Genomic DNA, 23,577 nt, shown 5'->3' with positions numbered 1-23,577 from the left:
ATTTAGTTTCCTGGATATTGTTAGCGAGAAATAGTGTTAATGTTAACTTTAGCATCATGTTACACATCTTTACCTCTTACTTTTGAAAAACCTTCAACTATTTTTCTCTAATATCCACTCACCTAAGCAATTTTTTTGATGAGACCTAATTTTTAGGTATATACCCCACTTTCTGATGTAATAATATTACTTCTTCTTCTTCTTCTTCTTCTTCTTCTTCTCCTCAGAAATCACAGGCCCTGTAGACCAGGCACTGCATCAGCGATCAGCTTCCACCACCTTCTATCTCTCACAGTCTCTCTCCACCCTGTGGAAATTCCTAATGCTATGATGTCCTTCCCTATGTCATCTTTCCGCCTTGTACGAGGTCAGCCCAATGGTCTTGTTGCCTAGAGAGTTCCTTCAAATGCTTTCTTGGTGATTCTGTTGTTTTCCGTTCTAGCCACATGTCCAGCCCATTGCAGTCTCCTGCTTCTTAATTTTTAATTACTATTAACTATATAAAAATATAAAATTAAGTTATAATATCTAATGGCATTCATTGATTTTGTATAATAACAAAAACATTGCTTGAACATTGTCAAAGCTTTCAGTAATTCTAGATCAGAAATTGAAATAGGCTTGGATTGTGCTATTGTGCCAACGGTATCTGCTGACGAGTGGTAACCTGCCCTCATTTTTGTGTTTTAAGTGTGTGTTAATCAGTATGTGAGAGTGTATGTAATTGTGAGTCATTGAATTACTGACTGAAATCATATTAATACATCTGACATATTTAGAGAGCAGTCATGATGTACTGTATAACTTCCATTATCGTTTCACTAAAATCTTACACTTTTTCTGTAACAGCCAACACATTGTACTAGTGAGCACCAGAGCAAAAGAAGTAGTAGATACATGCCATGACATAAATTGTCAGAATATAATATTAAAGAAATTGTCTCGGTAATTGCATGACTCATTGTTGGCAGTATGATTGTTACTTCGTTTATAAATTAATGAGAACCACATAATTTTTTAATAGAATGATGTTCCATTTACAGGTATATGTATTGGTGTGACTGGGTTACTTTTGGTGTAATTGAAAGAGCAGCATTAGATGGATCAAAACGCACTGTTCTGATATCAGAAGTTGGTGACGTGAAAGGTCTTACTATCGATTATGTTCAACGCCGTATTTACTGGACTCAGCTTAATCCGTCATCTATTGAAAGCACAGACTTAGAAGGTCAGAACAGAATCCAAGTTATTGGAAAAGATATTGAACACCCCAAAGGAATAACACAGTATCAGGTAAGTGAAACAATGTGAATAAGCATTAAATACTTTTGGATTAAGGGAGACCATTGACTGAACTGTGTTAAGGGACCTCATTTACCAAAAAACAGAAGCCTTGACTTGTCAGCAGGAACATACAAAAGAAAGAAACCTTGCTAGCTTTCGAAGTTATCCTTTAATGAACTATAAAAAACACACGCCCCCCCCTCTCCCCTCTCTCTGGACTAACCATGCCAGCATTATTTTTTGGCAAGTGGTCTGGTTGTGGTGGGTGTAGTGTCAGTTGGAGTGGGTAGAGGGAGAGTGAGAGAGAGGTGGGATGAAGGGAGAGGATCTGGAGGTGGACTGCTAGCGACTTGGAGGGAGGCACCCGATTTGCTGACTGGGAATGTGGGAGGGAGGGGTGGAAGGTATATGGGCTGGCAAGATTATAGTGGCTAATGGGAAGTGGCACACACTGAAGTAATGTGGATATCTGAATTGTGCGGATGCGATGTGGTAGAGGAAGGGAAATGTGTTGGAGGAGGGTGCGGGGTCAGTGGGTTACCTCAGATTGGGACCAGGATGATTACAGGAGTGGAGAATGTGTTGTAAGGATAACTCCCATCTATGTAGTTCAGAGGAGTGGTGGTGGAGGGAAGGGTCCAGATGACTTGGGTTGCGGAGCAGCAGCATGTTGTGCCACCAGGTGGTCGACTTTGTGTTTGGCAACAGTTTGGTCTTGGCCCTTTGTACTGGTGGACAGCTAGCTGTCAGTCATACCAATGTAAGAAGCTTTGCAGTGTTTGCAGCAGAGTTGGTATATAACATGGCTGCTTTCACAGATGGCCCAGTCTCTGATAGGAGAGGATAAGCCTGTGACAGGACTAGAGTACAAAGTGTTGGGTCAGTCGATATGGCAGGTTTGGCATCTTGGTCTGCCTCAGGGCTATGAACTCTGTGGTAAGGGTTAGGGAGTAGGAGTGGTATATCGGTGGAGTAGGATATTGTGTAGGTTGAGTGGATGATGGTGCACAACTTTAGGAGGGGTGGGAAGGATCCTGGGTAGTAAGTCCCTAATTTCAGGCCAGGATGAGAGATAATCAAAGCCCTGGCAAAGAATATGTTTAGTTGTTCCAGTTCTGGGTGATATTGAGTGGTGAGAGGGGCACTCCTTTGTAGTTGGTTTTGTGTTGGTGGGAGGACTGGGGGTGTGTGAGGATGTGGCATGGGAAATCTGTTTGTGGACTAGGTTTTGGGCATATTTCCTGTCACTGAAGGCCTTTGTGAGGCCTTCAGGATATAGGCAAGGGGAGTTCTCATCACTGCAGATACATTGTCCCCAGGTGGCTAGGCTGTGTGGGAGGGATTTTTTGGTGCGGAAGGGATGGCAGCTGTCAAAATGTAGGTGTTGTTTGTAACCACTAACCATTAATATGCACAGAGGTGTGGATGGAGCCATCAGAGAGGTGGAAGTGAACATCCAGGAAGGTGGCCCGTTGGTTAGGTGAAACGGGTGGAAGAAGATAACATGTTGAGGTTGTGAAGGAATGTGGATAGGGTATCTCAACCCTGACTCTGGATCATGAAGATATCATTAATGAACCTTAACTAGACTAGGGATTGGAAGTTTTGGGAGGCTAGGAAGGTTTCCTCTACATGGTCCATAAACAGGTTGGCATTGGAGGTTGCCATGCGAGTGCCCACAGCTGTGCTGCAGATTTGTTTGTAAACTTTTTCTTCAAAGGAAAAGTAGTTGTGGGTCAGGATATAGTTAGTAAGGTGTATAAGGAGTGATGTGGTTGGTTTAGAATCTGTAGGACACTGGGAGAGGTAGTGTTAGATAGTGGCAAAGCATGATGAGTATTGATGTATAGTGAGGTGGCACTAGCAGTGATGAGTAGGGATCCAGGAGGTAAAGGAGTTGGTCTGTGGAAAGTCGGTGAAGGAAGTAAGTAGTATCTTTGATGCAAGAAGCTAGGTTTTGGACAACTGATTAGAGGTGTTGGTCAACAAGAGTGGAAAATCTTTCACTGGGAACACAATAGCAAGCTACAATGGGACATCCAGGATTGGGTTTGTCGATTTTGGGAGCATGTATAAGTTTGGTGTGTAGGGTGTTGTTGGTGTGAGGAGGGAGACAGGCAATACCTCCCAGACCTAGCCCACATACAGATTTCCTGTGCCATATCCTCATACATTCCAGTAATCTCATCACCCCCCCCCCCCCCCCCAAAGAATCAGCTACAAAGATGTGCACCCACTCATCATCTAGTATCACTCTAGACTGGAACAACTGAACCATATCGTTTTCCAGCGTTTCATCTCTCATCCTGATCTGAAATGAATGACACCCTATACAAGATCCTTCCAACCTCTCCTAAATTGGTGTTCTGTTATCCATCCAATCTGCACAACACCTTAGTCCATCACTCCCACCCACAACCAATTTCCACAGAGGTCATATCCCTGTGGGAAACCAAGGGACAAGACAATTCTAATCCACCCACACTGCACCTCCTACTCCAGTCCTAGCAAAGGCTTATCCTGTGCCATCAGAGGCCGCGCCACCTGTGAAAGCAGTCATGTCATACGCCAACTCTGCTGCAAATCCTGCACAGCTTTTTACATTGGTATGACTACCAACCAGCTGTCGACCTGGATGAATTGGCCACTGCCAAAATGTTGTCAAGAACAAAGTTGACCACTTGGTGGCACAACATGCAGTTGAGCATAACATGCTCATTCTCAGTGGCTGCTTCACAACCCGAGCCATCTGAATCCTTCCCTCCACCACTAGCTTCTCTGAACCTTCGCACCCATAATCATCATGACCTCAATGCTGGGTAACCCACTGTCCCTGCCCGCCTTCCCCCCCCCCTCCCCCCCCCTCCCCGATCCAACAGTTTCAACTTCCTCTGTCTTCTTACTGCTTCCCACAGGCTGCTACATTTGTGCCAACCAATATACCTGCCATTCCTCCCCCTGCGTTCCTAGATAGCAAACCATCCGCCTCCCTCTGAGCCACGACAACTCAGTGCTCCTTGTTTTTTCGTGAGTGGTCTCCTTTAATACTAAAGTATTTACATTCATAATGAATAATCATTAAGCTTAATAAACTGTCCACTGAAGAACCATTCATACATGACAGCAGTCTTATAAACCATTTTCTGTTGTTAAAGTGTCATAATTTTTTACTTTGTGTATTTTTGCCGCCAGGATTATATCTATTGGACAGACCTGAAAACATTACACATTGAGCGAGCCAATAAGACAAATGGCCAGAATCGGTCTGTAGTACAAGAACGTCTGGGAGATGTCACTGATATGTCCATATTCCATACATCAAGACAGTGGGGTTGGAATCAGTGTGAGATAAACAATGGTGGATGCTCTCATTTATGTCTTGCTGTTCCAGCTTTCACACCTAGTGTGGGCCAAGCAACAACTCTACATTGTGCTTGCCCCACACATTATGTCCTTAATGCAGACAAGACATGCTCTGGTATGTGGAAGTGTATTAACATGAAATGTTTGCAGTCTTCTTCAGTGAACATTTAATTAATTGTCATTGTTCTTACAGCACCACAATCATTCCTGCTGTATAGTCAGAAGAATACTTTGAGTCGTCTGATACCAAATACAACTGACTGCCCATCTTTAGTTTTACCCATTCAGAACCTGAAAAGTGTAAGGGCTGTTGAATTTGATCCAAAAACACAGTTCTTATATTGGGTGAGTAACTTTCTTGCTTTGTATGATTAAATAGGTGCAAAAATCTTTAATCTTGTTGATATTTAATTGCTGTTAATAATGTATTATAGACTTTGAGGCTAACATGTATGTGCAACTGAGTGAATGTGATTCATATTTTGTCATGTGTGTTTCACCTTTTTTTCTTAATAAACATCTTCAACTATGTGAAAGTGTAAGTAGGTATATATTTCAGTTTTTTGAAGATGCTTCTTAATAAATTATACAAAATAAAAATTACATTGATCAGTTTCATACAGATATAACCAGAAATAGTTATTTTCGACAAAATCTTGAGAGAGAGAGAGAGAGAGAGAGAGAGAGAGAGAGAGAGAGAGAGAGAGAGAGAGAGAGAAAGGAAGCATGCCTCTGAGGAAATACAGCTGTGAGGTTTAGTCACCAAGGACCCTGGGTCAAGGGAGAAACTGCTGGGCATAGCGGAAAGATGTTAACAATAAAAACCTATCAACATAGAAGCTTTCAAACTTGAAAGGGTGCTAGAGAGGATAGTTTAAAGATCAAACAGTAATAGAAGTTTAGGTGCCCCACTGAAGACTCTTGATGAAGGTCTGAGCATACGGATTTGGTTCCCAGATATACAAGTAGTTCAAAGACTTCTTAGCAAATAGAACCCAATATATTGTCCTCTACAGTGAGTATTCATCAGAAACAAGGATATCACCAGGAATGTCCTAGGGAAGTGTGATAGGACTGCTCTTATTGACTGTGTACATAAATATCTAACAGGCAGAGTGAGCAGCGATTTACAGTTGTTTGCTGATGACACTGGGTATAGGGAAAGGTTTGTCGTCGAGCGGCTGTAAGAGGATAATAACATTATGGAAAGGATAGTTGCTACACATCACATAGCGGAGGTGCTGATTCACAGATAGGCACAACAAAAAGACAGTAAAAAAGTGAGCTTTCAGCCAACAAGCAAAAAAAAATTCAAATACATTTGTGTGTGTACGTGCGCATGTGCGTGTGTGGTGTCTATTTCTGTCAGAGGGCTTAAGTCCAAAAGCTCACTTTCTGACAGTCTTTTTGTTGTGCCTACCTGTGACTTAACATCTCTGCCATTTGGTAAGTAGCAACTATCCTTTTCATACTATTGTTACTTTCGATCTTAGATTTTCTGTTGTTTATACAAAGTACTGGATGACCTAGACAAAATTTCTAGTTGGTGCGATGAATGGCAGCTTGTTCTAAATGTAGAAAAGTCTAAGTTAATGTGGATAACTAGGAAAAACAATTCTATAACATTTAAATACAGCGTTAGTAGCATGCTGTTGACACAATCATGTCAGTTAAATATCTAGGCATTATATTGCAAAACGATATGAAATGGAATGACCATGTCAGATTGGTAGTAGGGAAGAAGAATGCTCAACTTCATTTTATTGGGAGAATTTTGGGAAAGTGTAGCTCATCTATAAAGAAGATGGCTTATAGAAAACTAGTGCGACACATTCTTGACTAATGATTGAGTGTTGGGATCCCATTTGCTCAGACTTGAAGGAAGATGTTGAAGCAGTTCAGAGGCATGCTGGTAGATTTGTTACTAGTATGTTAAATCCGCATGAAAGTATTATGTAGATGCTTTGTGAACTTGTTATTGAGCAAATGTAGAGATACGTCACTTGAGGTAGACTGCAGAGTGATTCTATTGCCATCAGCCTACTTTCACGCAAGGACTGTGAAGATAAGATGAGAGAAATAAGAGAACATACAGAGGCTTGTAAAAAGTTATTTTCCCCTCACTCTGTTAAAGAGTTGGGCGGGAAAGGAAATTACTAGTAGTAGTACATGATTTACTCCATCTTGCACCGTACAGTGGCTTACAGAGAATGTACAGAGATGTAAATGTAGATGTACATGAGTAAAAAAAAAGTGCAGCAGGAAAATCGAAGAGGAAGAGCTGAAAATATTGGTCAAGAACCAGCCAGAAATGGGGAAGAAAAAAAAAATGCATGAAAGAGACAAAGAAGTTAAAATATAGGAAAATAATAGCACTGACAATGAAAGGGAGAAGGGGATAAGAAAAACAAAAACTTGTTGGTTTATCTCTCTTCTCTCCCTACTGAACCTTCTTTGACATGAGGTACTGTTTTCTCAAACCTGTCTTTTTGCCAGGAGAAGGAACACCAGTTCCAAAAAATAACAATTGTGTGATTAGCTGTGTGTGCCTCTCTCTGCTAGATAAGTAGAAATGTTGTTTACATATATTTAATTGTGAGTTAATTTTGAACACACTTTTCCTTCCTGTAGTATGTATTTTTAATGGTTCCTATAAAAAAAGCATAAATTATCTGCAGATGAAAGTAGATGTATAAAGGAAGAAAAAATTTAGATTCTGAAAAAAATGCTAGGAATTATTGTACCCATTGATACAAGACTGTAATGGACAGCTTTCTTGTTCTAGGTTGATGGACGAACACAGTCAGTGAAACGAGCTTTTGACAACGGTACACACGCATCTGTGTTTGTGAGTGCGAGCAGCGAACGTCACCCTTATGACTTAGCAGTGGACCCCTATCGCAGATTGCTCTACTGGTCATGTGCTATGGCTGATGTTATAAATGTTACACGGCTTGATAATGCTTCAAAAGTGGGCTTTGTCATCAAAGGAAAGGGTGAAAAGCCACGAAGTATTGCACTGCATCCAGAGAAAGGGTAGGGGCTTTTTTATGCTACTTAACATCTTGTGCAGTTGTTGGGCTTGTTTCATAAACGGCCAAATAACAGTTTTTATAATTAATAAATTACATCTATTTTTCTATGTTCTAAGAACATTAAAAGAAGAAAGAAAGTAAACCTCCCTCTCTGTGTGTGTGTGTGTGTGTGTGTGTGTGTGTGTGTGTGGGGGGGGTATATAAACTCCAGATTGTTGTCATATTTTGTAACATATTCATGATTCTTGTAATTTTCTCGTGCGTGTTAAATTCCTCATATCCAAAAAGAGATTTTATTTTTGGAAGATATATATATTTTGCCACTGCCAGTGCCCTGTTAATTTCATATTCGTATTCATCTTCCAAGTCTTCCAATTACTTGATTCTGTTTTAAATTTGGCTTCAGCCTTTTCACCACAGTCCATGTGCTGTGGAATCTCAGTGTCTGCGATTTCTGGAAACTCTTGTTTGGTGACTATGTTCTAGCCACAAGAATTTGTTGAAAATGTTTTTGCTGTGCATTTTGCTGCTGTTTTTGCATTCTTACCACGATGTCCTTCCATCTGTGTTGGCTAGTGTCCATGTTTTCATATAGACTTCAGTTTACCCATATAGAAGATCACCAAGCTTTTTTTTTTTTTTTTTTTTTTTTTTAATAATATTCTTGCCTGTAATTTGTATGCATCAGTGGAACTTGGCAGTCTCGCATTTTATTCCTTGTATATTGTGCTCCTCCCATTCCTTTTCTTTACCTTCACTGTTCTTGAAGAACACTGTTCCTGCTTCACAAGTTTCTTAGCATTTTAATGAACCTTGAAAATCCTCCTACTAGTACTTCATCCCATTAACACTTACCTTCGATGTGCAGCTAAATGGTTTTACTACATTTTCCTGGTCTCTCTCTCCATTCATAGTTTCACAATTTCTGACTCTAATGAATTTATTTCAGTCTTTTTTCACCAGAGTGGCAGCCACTTCACCTGTTCCTCAATTCCTCTCTCATTTACTACCACCCAAAACTCAATAGCAAGATTCCTGCTGTAAGCTCATGAAGCACTGTGCAAATTCTAGCAACCCACAGCTCCAGAGACTAAATGAGCAAAACAACAACCAAACATGCACTTGTGTTATTCATATCCTCAAAGTGAAACCACGCAATGCCGTTGAGTCTTATTCTGTGTGGCCATTGATAAGACTTCCAGTTGGTGGTTAGGAGTTTCTGGACATTGGTTCCGATTGGAAAATGTAACTATACTGTTATCCTATCTTACAAGGGGACCACACGGGAAACTGATTTTTGAAATTTTTATATTTATAGTACTTGAAGTTCAGAACTCAAATATTAATTCCCCAAAATAGTTCAGTGGGAATCTCAAAAATTCTTGAGAAAATTGACTTCGAAGTTTTCGGGCCATCTTTAATATGTTAAAGCAAGATCAATTTTTCTCCATAGGTCATGCAGCTGTGTGGTAGAATGCTTGCCTACCATTTGTGTGCTGCAGTTTTGATTCCCAGTCCTTCCAAAATATTAAACATAAACATTTCCGTGAACAGTAAAATAAATAAGGATGAAAAAGAATTTAATTTGGAATTCTTTTAAAAATTTAAACAATCTCATAATATATCAGTAATTAAGGACTTATATTTGCAATGTAAACTAAACTTACTTGTGCCGTAATTAAAAATAAAAAGAACATTTTTCATAAAAATAGCAATTAGATATCAGTTAATTAGCATAAGTTGTGCATTTTCAGTAGCCTGACAGCAGAACAGACCCTCCACTGTTTTTTTGTCCTTTGTTTCTTTCTTCATTCCCTGGTTCCTATCCCTCCTTTGCTTTGGTGTTTGAGGTTCATCTTTTTCTTCTTCCTCCCAATGTGCTCCTGAAGGCTGGCCCATGCATCTGACGCATAACAGGTGACTGGGTAATGTGTAATTCCCAGCCCTGGGTCAACAGGTAGGTTTGCCAGTTGGTCCCTCTGTCAGGTGTGACCTGAGGTGTGAACAATCACCTAAAGTAAGTGCGCCTCCACTGAGGGGGGTGCCCAGTTGGAAGGGGCGCACCATCAGAGATGCTGGAAATCATGGGCGATTTTCTCACAATGAACCAATCATCATCTTCACCATAAACATTTACTTAAAGTCAATGGAATGAGGCTGATGATTCAAAGACCCTTCCAGCTGTACCACGGTTCCTCATGGTTGCACGTACTGAAGCCTGTCAGTCCTTTGCCACGGTAAATCCGTTTATTATTCAGAAAGGAGATGATGCAATTGCCAGCCCTGTGATATCCTGCTCTTGTTTGCGCAATGGCACTTTGTTTTTGGAGACTACTTCTGATTCTCAAGCACAACTACTGCATGTAGCTTCGCTCCTCCATGACTGTCCTGTTCATGTCAAGGCCCATCAAATGCTGAATTCTTCTCGTGGTGTTATTTACATTAGGCTGCTCGATGGTCTGACCAAGGCACAAATCCAAACGTACCTCTATGATCAGGGCATCATTGCAATCCATCGGGTGATAAAAAAGCTAGATGTATCCTTAGTGCCCACAATCACTTTTTTTCTCACTTTTGATGGAGTGGTGCATCCATCAGAGATCCAAGCAGGCTATGAAGTTATCACAGGCTGACTACACATTCTGAACCCGTCGTGCTGCTGCCAGTGTCACTGTTACAACCACACTTGAATGTCTTGTTGAAACCCCTTCAGTTGTGTAACCTGTGGTAGGGATGCTCACGAGGGAAATTGTCCGCCTATTTCTCCCCACTGTATCAATTGCAATGGCGACCGTGCAGCCTCCGTCCAAGATTGTCCTATGTATCTCGATGAGTGGGTCATTCGGGAGATCTGGGTGAAGGAAATGGTGCCTTATCCTACTGCCCACAAGTTGTTGGCTAGTTGGAAACCTTGCATTCTGCCATCTGGCACTTACAGTACTGTTCTTGCTACATCTCATTCCATGAATCACATGGCCACGCAGACATGCGACCTCAAATTCAGCACTGTGATTGTAAAATCACCCATTGTCAAGGTAGCAACCCCGTCCCCTCCTCCAGCTGTGCGACAAGCCACCAAACTTTCACCTCACAGGGCAAAGGCACCTGCTACAGAACTGGCAGGCCAAAAATGACAGAAGGAATACTCCCAAGAAGACTTTTTACATCCCTCCGGCCAAGAAACATCTGGGTCTTCCTCTGCCAAGTGGAAAGGCTCCAAAAGGCAAACTGTCCTCTCCTTCACAGACTAAGAGATCCTCTTCAACAGTGTTGCCACGTGAACCCGGCTGATCTCTATGTTGCCGGTGCACACCGCCAACCATTTTTCTGCCCTGGGCTCCGCAGTTTGACAGAGGGAGAATGCCGACACCTCTGTAGATCTCATGGACCAGTATCCTCCAGCCTCTGCGTCCTGTAGAAGTGAGTCTTTAAAAACTGGCACTCAGCAGCCACTAAGGTGACATCCCTTTAGTTTTTCCCTCCTCCCCTTTTCTCGTCATGTCTCTCCTCCGTTGGAACGTTTGTTGCCATAGATCCAACAAAGAGGTATTACGGCTGCTCTTGGAAATGCACATCCACTTGTTCTCTGCCTCCAGGAAACAAAATTGTCTCCTCACGACCGCTTTGAGCTCTCTCATTTCTTTTTGGTCCGCTTTGATCTTCCCCCCAATGACAAGTACTTGAGCGACCATTTCCCGACTGCTATCCATTCACTGACTCCTACCCCACCTACGTGCACACACAAATTGCAGTTTTCTAATGCCAACTAGAAGCTTTATTCCTCTGTGGCAACCTACGATGAACAACATTTCTTCAACTGTTAGTCCTAGGTAGAATATATTACAAGCATTATCTTTACCGCCACAGAACATTCCATTCCTCGTGTAGGGTCCTGCGCACTCGTCTCTTTTGGGGTGCCTAAAGTTTGCTGCTTTCATGGGTAGCTAAACAACAATACAAGGAAATCACATTAATGGTTTCTATTACACTAAAATAGATTGACAATACTTAACTTTGATTTACGAGTATGTGTCGCAAGCGATGGGCGCCATGCAAATAATCAATGTCGTTTGCTGTGTACATTGTTCAGGTAAGTGATTGATTTATGGCACAAGTCTCAGTATAACAGTTAGGATGACACTCTTCAATGGCCTCTTTTAGTCCCAGATCTACTACTGTCTGTCTTCCACTGTGCGGCCAAGGCTGGCAGGAGTGACGCTGATATTCTCTTCGGCTACAGACTGCTTCTATTGAGGTGCTGCCCTAGTCTGCGTGCTATTGGCTGACGTCGTCTCACAGCCTTCATGCTCTTACGTTCTTCATCTTTGTGCTGGTGCTTGTGGTTATGCCAGAAAATTCCTCCTCCCCCCCCCCAAAGCGACGGACTGTCATGTAGGGAGTGCAACCATGGCGGGGGAGGCAGGAGTGTGGGCATATTGCTGGACCGGAAGCTGTGCCTGCAGGGCTCATCAAGCTTCTGGTCGTACCCTGCTCTCCGGCCTTTGCTCTGGTGGAAGTGTCCCCCGGAAAATTACCAGAAGGGTACAGTGATGTCACCCTCTGGTGGCTGCTGTGGTTGCGCTGTCCTCAGGATCCAAAAAGCCGGCCGGAGTGACCGAGTGGTTCTAGGCGCTACAGTCTGGAATCGTGCGACCGCTACGGTCTCAGGTTCGAATCCTGCCTCGGGCATGGATGTGTGTGATGTCCTTAGGTTAGTTAGGTTTACATAGTTCTAAGTTCTAGGGGACTGATGATCTCAGCAGTTAAGTCGCATAGTGCTCAGAGCCATTTTTTTGATCCAAAAATCAGGGGAAAGAGACACTGAAAGATTATCATGTACATGATAGAAGCAAAGTTTTGATTTTGATGGTGTCACTGAAAGGGACGATGTCACCTCGCTCACACCATCTGCTGCCACTAAATTCCCTGTAAAAGACAATATCATGTGGTGCAAAGCTATACTTGTGGCCTTCCTTCACTGCTGGATGCTGAGGAGGTTGGAGCAGGTGGAGCAGTGTCCGATGGCAGCAGCCGTGAAGCAATTTCACCAGTGAGGGTCCATCTCATGGGTGCGAATGATAGGAGGCAAGAAACAGTTGCAATGCATGATTAATGTTGTGTGTGGAGCAGAGTTTGGCTATCTGCTTGCTTGAATGTTCTGACAAAATATTCCGCATCGCCGTTTGACTGTGGATGGAACAGTGCACTTGTTAGATGCTGTATGGCATTGTGCTCACAGAATGTTTGATTCATTTGACATGAACTGAGGGCCATTGTCAGACACTATGACTTCAGGTAAACCTTTGAGGCAAAAAATAGAGGACAACACCTGAATTATGTTATGTGAAATTGTTGAGTTCATTGGCACAGAAAAAGGAAAATTGCTATACGAGTCAACCACAGTCAACCAACGAGTGTTCCAAAAAGGTCCTGCAAAGTCTATGTGCACACATTGCCATGGTGATTGTGACTTAGGCCAAGCAGAGAATTTATGTGGTGGAGTGGACTGATTTTCCGCACATACGTGACACTGTGATGTCATCTGTTCTATTTTGACATCCACACCCTGCCAAGTACAGTGTCGAAGCACTAATTATTTCATGCTAACAATCCCTTATGTCCTTGGTGAAGTAACTGCAACACTTCTTTTTGCGAAGCTTTAGGGATCAACACATGAAACTGTCCACTGTCATTTTGTACAAGAATCACAGCGAGGCTATGCCGACATGCAAAGTATCGGCACACTACAGAGTTCTTTATGCTATGCAAAGAATGGGACCAAGATGTGCAAATGCATGTTAGCAAAATGTTCAAATCTGAATCACCTTCCATGGCCTGTGTAATTTTTGCATAGTTCAGCAAAAGTGATTGAAGCAATTCATAATCCTGAGCATTGATGTGACGAGAAGATGCAGCAGAAGCACCAACTTTTAATACAACGGGTTTGTCAGGATCAAAGTGAACTAAGCATCGATCACTGAGCAATGCATTTTTAAGTTCTTGAAAAGCTACTTGTCATTCATCTGTCCAAACTAAGGGACATTCTTGCAATGCAAGCTAGCCAAGATTTGTGCAGTATTCGGTATGAATCGAATATGATAGTTCTTGTTCCCTAAAACTGACTGCAATTCTGTGACATTGCGAGGAACTGGCAAATCTCGTATGGCTAACACATGCGACTGAAGAGGATGCACACCTTGACTGTTTATGTTATGACCAAGATACTGCAACTCAGGTTTCAAAAAATCACACTTGCCCAGTCTACACTTTATTCCCATCTCAGATAACACACAAAACAAAACATGCAAATTTGCAATGTTCTTCAGGTGTACAACCTGCTATGACAATATCGTCCAAATAGTTTGAACAGTTTGGCACTTGCGCAGTCAGCTGTTCCAAGTATAGTTGGAAAAAGGCAGTAGCGGAAACACTGCCAAAAGGCAAATGCAAATATTTAAACAAACGCAAATGAGTATTTATTACACACACTTTTTGAGTTTCTTCATCGGGTGGTAAATGAAGATATACGTCCCACAAACCAATTTTTGAAAAGTAGCGTCCAGTGCCTAATCTACCCATGAGATCCTCTGGGCGTGGCAGTGGATGAGTATCAATGACAGTTTGTGGGTTGACTGTAGACTTACAGTCAGCGCAGAGGTGAATGTGACCTGAAGATCTGGGGAGCAAAACTTGTGGATTTGCCCATTGACTTGCTTGTATGGACGTAATAGCTCTGCTGTCTTGAAATTTTTTAAGTTCAGCAGTGGCTTTGTCCCGTAATGCAATGGGAACAGTTTTGACCTGACAAAATTTTGGCTGAGCAATGTCTTTCAGAGTAATATGTGCAACAAAATTGTTAGCCTTGCCTAAACCTTCAGAAAAAAGAGTTCCAGGAATCTTTTATTAAGCTAGCTACACTGTCTTTTGCATTGAATGTAGACACTGACGACACATTGTCCTGAATGTTAAAGCCAAACAAATCAAAAGACTCAAGACCAAATGTGTTCTCACACTCACGTGATTGTAGGTAGCACTGTAAAAGTCACTGTTCGCATATGTGAGCAATACATGGCAGGCAATGTACATTTTCCGAGATCGGGAAGGTAGTGTCCATTATAAGCCATCAGTCGCGTGCAACTTTTATGCAGGTGTGGGGAGCTTAACAATTCGTATGTGTGATGATTTAGCAAAGTGACAGAGGCACCCATGTCCAACTGAAATTTCCCACTTTCCCACAAAGAAGTAAATGAACAAAAAGTCTGTTTGACTGGCATATCACTGAAGAAACTGCACGCTTGCTAATTTTGCTAATGCCTGTTGCAGATGTTGAATATACTGCATTAATGACATGGGCCACGTGACTAGATTTTTGTGAGTGGGCCGAATTGTTATGTTTCGTCCATTGGAAACATACAGATTGTTCATGTCCTTTCCTACCAAAAGCATAACTGTGAACTTGTTGGGAGGGGCAGCCTTGGCATGTGTGCTGTGTATAACACCAAGGGCAAGACTTAATTCTGTTCGCCTTTGTAGCCACCTGTTTAGCAAACTGCTTAAGTGGTGTGGTGAGCTAGCTGGGCTAGCGCAAGCTGCTGTGGAATGGGCTGATCGCAACCAAGGGACTCAACCCAACAAATAGCCGCATGCTCAAATTTATCAGCCAACAGGGCACCTGAATTGTACTGATCTAGTATTTGCACTACCGGCTGAAATGGATCGGACTGTTTCAAAAGCTGTTCTCCAAGTTTGACATCAGTTACATCGTACGCGATCGCATCACGCAATGTCTGAATATAAAGCACCACAAACGCATTTGAATTTGCATGTACTTGTCATACCCTGCAAATCTGTTACCTGCTCGTGATAAGTTTGTTCTGACTGTTTTTTGCAAGTAAAGAATTGATACGTAGCTGCTAGTACATTCACTTGTTGGTTCATAATAGTCAGTTAACAACTGTGTCACCTGTTCATAACTAAGTTCACTCAGAGTGGCCTTAGGAAAAAGTTTGTTGATTAGGCGGAACACTGTACTTTGTACTGTTGATAATAGATAGGGAAGTGAACGATGATATGAACTTCAGATTGGGACAACCACAGGAGCCATTCCTCTTATTGTTCACGAAATTGTCAAAAAGACGATATAGCAGTAGGTGTTACTGTAGGTGGTGCTTTTTCGGTCGGGTGCGCAGCATTGGCTAGTAGCTGCTGCACCGTGTTGAGCAGGGTGGAGATATGCTGCATCTGAAACTGAAACATCTGCATTAGCTCATGTGGCATCCAACGCTTGTGGCTGTGGTGCCTGAGCAGGGGTGCGGGTTAGGTGGGTTGGGCATTTTGGAAGAGACAAATGCAACAAACAACCAGACAAGGCAAGCAAGCAAAATAAGGACTAAAAGCAAAAAAAAAAAAATTCTGCAGTGCCCACCTGAAAAACCCTGATTAGCAAAAATGATAAGAGTCAGTTAAATCAAGTAAACACCTCTGCAAAGTAAAGACAAGAAAGAATTAAGGCACCAGCAAACACTAAAACAAAAATTTCACAGCCATCAGGGGTCGGGTTTGTTTATAACTCCTCATCGCCAATGTAGGGTCCTGCCCACTCATCTCTTATAGGGTGGCTAAAGGATGCTGCTTTCTCGGATAGCTAAACAACAATTCAAGCAAATGCTGCTTTCTCAGATAGCTAAACAACAATTCAAGCAAATCACATTAATGGTTTCTATTACACTAAAATAGATTGACAATACTTAACTTTGACTTACAAGTATGTGTCGCAAGCGATGGGCGACATGCAAATAATCACTGTCCTTTGCTATATACAATGCCTATGTAAGCAATTGATATATGGCACAAGACTCAGTATAACAGTTAGGATTACGCTTTTCTATGGCTTCTTGTAGTGCTGGGTCTACTACTGTGCAGCCGAGGCTGCCAGGAGCGGCGCTTATATTCTCTTCAGCTCGAGGCTGCTCTGAGTTGTGGTGCTGTCCTAGTCAGCATACTATTGGCTGACGTCATCTCACAGCCTTCTTTGCTCTTGCATTCTTCATCTTTGTGCTGGTGCTTGTGGTTATGCCAAAATACCTCGCACTTCCTCTTTACCGCACCGTGTGACTCTCCACTGGTGGACTGAGGTATGCCGCAGTGCAGTTTGCGCACTGTGACATACATTCTGCATTCTTAAGTCATCCTACGATGGCAAACTGCATTCCTTATAAACAGTTGCACACATAGTGTCATCACGTTCTTTGCGATAGCAAAGAAGCTAGCTGTATTTCCTTTACTAGTTCTTTTAACAGTTCCACACCCTCTTCCATAATGGGGCCCAACCTCCAACGGGTCTCTGGGGCCAAGGTCTATTCCCCAGTTTCTGTCCCGACCATCCATAGCCGATGATGTCATGGCGGACCCTATTGCTATCTCCAATACTTTGGGCCACTATTTTGCTGAGATTTTGAGCTCCATCCACTATCATTGTGCCTTCCTCCAATGGAAATGAGTGGAGTACGCTCGAGCAATACCCTTCTCTTCTCAGAATCATTAATGCTACAATACCACCTGTACTATGAGTGAGCTAGATCATGCTCTCACTTTATCCCTATTGTCCATCCCAGGGCTGGACGACGTTCACATTAAGATGTTGCAGAACCTTTCTCTTGCTGGCAAGCACTTTCCTCTCCATATGTACAACTTCATCTGGGCAGAGGGCGTTTCCTCGAGGCTGGAATGAAGCCACTGTCATACCCATATCTAAAGCTGGTAAGGACAAATACCTTCCTTCTAATTACCGCTCCATTTCTCTCACCAGCTATGTTTGCAAGGTGATGGAATGTATGGATCATGCCAGGCAGTGCCTCAAGTCTCACAAATAACTAATCGCTGCACAACGTGGATTTTAGCGCACTGTTCTGCAGTTGACCATGTCGTTACTTTGTCAGCCCATGTCCTGAGTGGTTTTCTCTGGAAATACCAGACTATGGTCATGTTTCTCAATTTGGAGAAAGCCCATGACACTTGCTGAAGGACTGGTATCCTCAGTAATCCCTACACCTGGGGGCTTCTGAGGCTGCATGCCACATTTCATTCAGGAATTTTTAAAAGACCAAGTTTTCAAGATATTTGTGGTTTGGGTATCTGTTTGGCCACTGGCACCTTTTACATTAGCTCAGTTGAGAGTCTGTATGCCAAAGCTACCAAACAACTGCTGTCACACAGCTGTGCTTTTTCTCCTCAGCAGACATGCATATCATTTGTCTGCCATGTCTAGCTACCCATCCTATGTCTCCTTCTTCAGTGACTCCTTTGATCACCGGTGCATGTCATGTCCCTCTTCTCTGTTACCTCCTGGAGTTTGCTTTCAGATATTGGTGCAGCAGCTTAACTTCACACTAGCTGCGAGTTTCCCGATGGGTGTGAACCCTTCACTACCCTTGCTTCGTGTGTGGCAGCCCGTGTTCACCTTGTACTGCATTCGTTTCCTAGGGATGCTACTCCAGCCTCGCGATAGTAACTTCATGTACACTGATGGCTCTCAGATTGACCGTGGTGTTGGGTGTGCATTCATCATTGGCACCGATGACTTTCAGTGTCGGCTTCCGGAACACTGCTCGGTATTTACAGCAGAACTCTTCATCCTGTATCGGGCCATGCAATGCATCTGGCAACATAGGCTTTTCAGTTCTATATTCTGCTCCAACTCTCTCAGTGCTCTACAGAGCTTCTGTGTGCTGTACACTGTCCATCCATTAGTGCAATGAGTCCAGGAGAGCTTTCACTTGCTCTTTCTTCATGGAGCCCCTGTAATGTTTATTTGGGTCAATGGTCATGCTGACCTGATGTGAAATGAGCACTGACGCTGCCAAGCCTTCAGTCCTTGTAGCTTGGCCCACTAGTTCTTCCATTCCCTCCAACGATCTCTGTGTTGCTGTCTATCAGCAGGTGGTTACACTTTGGCAACAGAAAGCCATAGAAAAATTTCACATCTGTTTCCTTGTGTACAATCTAGCTTTCCCCCACTTCAGTAGATCTGGTAAAGTATTTGACCAGCATCTCCTTCAGCTAATGCATAGCTTCCTCGTCTGATAAATGACTGCCACCTTATAACAACCAATAAATGATTATATAGTCAAGTTTGAAACTCATAAAAACCTGTCAGCTAACATGCCATACATCTGGTAAAGTATTTGACCAGCATCTCCTTCAGCTAATGCATAGCTTCCTCGTCTGATAAATGACTGCCACCTTATAACAACCAATAAATGATTATATAGTCAAGTTTGAATCTCATAAAAACCTGTCAGCTAACATGCCATACAATCATGGATACCTGCATTAAAATATGCATCTCAACTGGTTCACTTTGGGACTGCAGAATGAGTGATTTGTTTCTTAGTTGTGGCCATTACCATTGGTACAATCCCTTTACAGCCAAAAATCAATTTTCTGTTTGAAGATGCCATCTGACAATCCATTCATAACCTAGTTTTGCAAACTAGTGAATGATTGGAAAGATTGCCCTCACATTGCATGAACAACTGGTTGGGCAAAGTTTAGCCCAGAAATTGAGCAAAAATTCACAGTGTTTTGTAATTGTTCCCAGATGCTACTCCACACTCTAATACAAGTAGAATCTGCTTCACATTCAAAAGTTGCTGACAAGGAGTACCAAGCTCTATGTGGTTTGTAACATCTACTGAAAAACACACTGTATGCATTAACTCACCTCACTGGCTACAGATTTCTCTTACATTGAACTGATAACTTTTTCTGTCAGCAGAGGTAATAATATCATAATTATAAAAAAAGACTGGTACTGTAGAATATTCAGTTTTTTTTCATTTCTAATAGTCAAAATCCTTTAGTAACAGATATAACAGAGCATAGAGTGTGGGTGGACTATTATTATTATTATATTGTAGATGCAGACTGAGAAAATATAGTTGTTATTGATTTGTGACTTCTCTGTGTCTGTGTGGTGATGATGAAAGTTTTCCTGAATTACAGTTTCCTGTTTTGGACTGATGTTGGGGCTGAGCCAAGTGTTAGACGATCCCGTGTTGATGGTGAAAAGAAAACTATAATTGCATCAGATGTGAAGAATCCAATGGCATTGGCTGTTGATAGGTTGGATGACCTGGTGTTCTGGGCTTCTTCTAGGGGAATAGAGAGAGCTACGTTGGATGGGAGAGAAAGGTGAGCCCTTCATGTAGATGTGTAGTCTTACCTTTTATTTATCTGATCTCGGGGTTCGGCTGCCCCCGGATTATGTAGTCGTTACAGTTTCTCAGTACTATCAGGATCGTTTCCTCTAACTTGCTTGCAGTGGTGCGGTTTTTCATGAAAATTTTTTGTACATTCATTAATACATAGCATTAATCATGATACACATACATACATTTATCACTAAATACATACATATATATAACAATAAACACTGAAAGAAACTACATAAAATATTCTAATTTTCGTGGCCACTGCAAATTCGGGCCCCGCGTTTTTGGGCGACAATTTCGCGTTTTTGGTCGTAAATATATATATACTCTTTTCTATTTATTTTGGTTTTGTTTTTGTTATTGCTCGCGTAATAACGCATATACGAAAAGAGCCGCAAAATACCTTTTAGTAATGCTGTGCCAAGAATTTCTTTATAATCATTAATTTTCAACAAAACAGAATATATTGGGTTCTTATTGTTCTGTATCTGGCTTTCTATTAAAGGAACATTTTTGGTTACTGTAACTCACTATAAAAAAAACAACATATCTTCCCTACTTTATAGTTATTGAAAATGAAAATTACTTTGTTATGAAATACTGATGTTACAGTTCGCAAAGATTGTTCAACATTTTGCAGTGGATTTTTGTTAAGTGTAAAACACCAATAATTACCACGACTAGCACAAGAACATGAGACTATTGTCGGAGAAAAATACGTTTTCACTATAAGGTTTGCCAGACCAGAACTAAGCACAACAAAATTCCTATTATGTTACGAAGGTAAATTATCTCTTTTGTACTGTTAGCAATATATTATCAGCAGCCCGCGTCAACCTGCAAAACACATCATAAAATCTGCTGCTCTGCTCTGCAAGTCCAGAAGCTGAAAGAGATGATTTTATTTCACTATTACCTTCCCGCTTCTTTGCGGTATGATCGATTTCTTTTAATGCAGTTTGAATGCGCCGCGGCAGCGGCTTGTTCGTTCGTAGCGCAGCTCTGCACCACGGGTAATATTTAAATAACTGAAAATGTCTTAAAAGGATGGGATAATAATTTAAGCAAGCTACTACAAATAATAATGCAAGGTTTCATTAAATAACTCTATTCAAAACATTCAAATATGTTAACTTATCTACAATACACACCTTTTTTAAAAATGCGTACGTAATGGCGTACATCGATTAACCATGACAAAAGAAGACTACATTAGCATGTACAACTGCGACACAGGCTATCTTACTCCTGTAACTCCAAGAAGAAGACAAAGAAATTAATGTTCATGCTGTATTATTTATACTAGTGATGTTTTTCATCTGTGTATGATATTTATCGTCTGTGCGGTTTCAGTACTCGCCGACACAGATATTATCTAAAATAAATAATAAAAAAAAATACATAATTCCATACAATAACAGAATACGATGCACAATATTTTCTCTTTCCTACAAAATATGTCTTTTGCTAAGGGACGTTACACCTTCATGTAGATGTAAATTCAGGAGAACTATGACCACACGTGACAGTGTTATTGATGAATTGCCTTAATTAATTTTAATCAAACAATTAGTTTTCTATTTTTCATTTGAGTATTAATAACAATATATACTATTCAATAATGAGTATTTCGAAAGAAATTATGTACAGTGACTTGAAGAAAGGTTGGAAATAAAACATAAAGTTGAGAAAACCTGCTTTTCCAATAGTATTGTGCTTTTCTTTTGGTTGTATACAAATTCCAATGTATGATCAGTGTTAATGAAAGTAATGCATTCATTGAAAAATAAACCTTTAAAATGTTTTGTGACAGTACTGTTGAAAAATGTATCGTGAGAGGCTACTTTTGCAATAGCTATATGTGAAAGAAAAACTTAATATTAACAAACTGTGGGTCACTATCTGTAGCAACTTGGTTATTGTGAATCTTCTTCTGGCAGAGATAAGCTGTTGTCATTTTCCTTACATATTATCAGTTGTGGTCCTGTAGTAAGAATCTCCAAAATTATGAACACGCACATGCCACACAAAAATACATTATTAATGTATTGTATTATGACAGTGGAAAGTTGTATATTTTGTGCAAGTTATGATTGAAAGGAGAGATCACAGCTCCCTGTAAGACAACATGCAACATGCTGGGTGGCAGGTTGTTGTTCTTGCATATAGTCATCTCTGTTTATGATGGTTCAAATCTGCCACTCAGCACTTCACTTTAGAGATTATTACTGCCCACTCCATCGCCTTTCTTCATTAAGTGTTTTAGCACTGAAATACAGACCCTTAAAAGCCAAGGGGAATAAGTGACAAATTTTGGAAGTAAGTGTAGATGTTAGTTGTTAAAGCCGACACAAATCTTTGTGGCCAATAGATACAAGTAACAAGCAGTACGGTGCTGGCATCTAGTAGCTGAAAGGAAAACTGCTAAGACTATCTCCTATTTTCAAAGGAGGTCAAAGGGTATAAGTGCACTTGTATCTCTCGGCTACCGTGTGATAGCAAACAGCTCTTTGTTTTCCTGGCTGAGTGCTTAACAGAAGATATTTAATTTAAAATTATTATATTGATTATTCATGATTTATTGTTATTATTTTATTTCCTACATAATATTAATGTTATTTTTGTTTTTTAAACTATAAAAATAAGACCCATCTGTGGAAAATGTCTGAAATTTATAAAGAGTTTTGGGCAGAAAATAATTTTCCCACTATTAAAGAGTGTTACTATAGATTTATGTTCAATATGGCCTTCAATCTGGGTTTCCATACGTCTTGTACTGATAATTGTGTGACATGTAACAGTTTGCAGAACTTGGTGGTTCATGGAGAACCAAAAATGTTCAGATGCTGACTCTTGAATAAGAATTACATTTGCATAAGTCACAGGCAGCTAGTGAAGCGAAAGACAGGACCAAAGAATGTTCAAAGTATGATAGTTCAAAAACAGCAATATGTTTTGATCTGTCCAAGACACTCCCTCTTGCAACAGTGTATTATGCAAGACAGCTGTGGACCCACAGTTTTTGTGTACACGATTTTGTCTCTGGAGTTGCAACAATGTACATTTGGCATGAGAGTCAAGCTGCTCATGGATGCTTCCTGTGTTTTGCACTGCATAAGTAAATTGCCCACATCAGTTCAACACATCACAGCTTTTAGTGAAAATTCTGAAGGTCAAAATAAAAGTAAATACATTGTAAAGTTCGAATACAAACATTTAAACTGTAGTTCAAAAATTAATTATTTATGGTCAGATGCAATCAAAATTGTGGAATTATTGAGAAGGATGCCAGGAAAAATACTTGAAATTTTTATACTTGATGAGGGCCATTGCTTATTTCCAAGGCCATCAGGAAATTCAATGACTGACAATGATTTCATCACACTAAGTGGACACAATGATTATCTCAAGGACTTGGTGAACGGCTTGAGACAAATGCAGTGGCTGCATTTTCAAAAGAAGTCACCCTTCATGTTGTTTTACAAAGTATCCCTCAATGAAGAGCTGGAAGATTTTCAAAATATTAATAACGAGAAAGCACATTGTTGCAGCAGAAATGTCAGTGTCTTCCCAGCTCTAGAAATAAGAAATGAATAAAGTAAGTTAAAATGTACAAAGTATAGGGAGTTACAGACTCTGCTTTCTTTTTTGCCACGAGTACATGATGAATTTTGCCAGATACT

General features: G+C 41.0%; 1 protein-coding gene across 1 annotated transcript in view; it reads left to right on the top strand.

Moving 5' to 3' along the window:
- Nucleotides 1–23,577, top strand: part of LOC126475251 (low-density lipoprotein receptor-related protein 6) — a 327,744-nt gene that overhangs the window by 284,833 nt on the left and 19,334 nt on the right. Inside the window, exons 14-18 of the mRNA XM_050102953.1 lie at nucleotides 1,044–1,293; nucleotides 4,477–4,762; nucleotides 4,841–4,992; nucleotides 7,433–7,683; nucleotides 19,686–19,874. Of these exons, the coding sequence (XP_049958910.1) occupies nucleotides 1,044–1,293; nucleotides 4,477–4,762; nucleotides 4,841–4,992; nucleotides 7,433–7,683; nucleotides 19,686–19,874 (1,128 nt within the window). The remainder of the gene's footprint in view (nucleotides 1–1,043; nucleotides 1,294–4,476; nucleotides 4,763–4,840; nucleotides 4,993–7,432; nucleotides 7,684–19,685; nucleotides 19,875–23,577) is intronic.

The sequence above is a fragment of the Schistocerca serialis genome, chromosome 4, assembly GCF_023864345.2.
Source record: "Schistocerca serialis cubense isolate TAMUIC-IGC-003099 chromosome 4, iqSchSeri2.2, whole genome shotgun sequence".
Classification (NCBI taxonomy): domain Eukaryota; kingdom Metazoa; phylum Arthropoda; class Insecta; order Orthoptera; family Acrididae; genus Schistocerca; species Schistocerca serialis.
The sequence above is the reverse complement of the archived record's forward strand: the minus strand, read 5'-3'. Positions and strand labels throughout refer to the sequence as shown.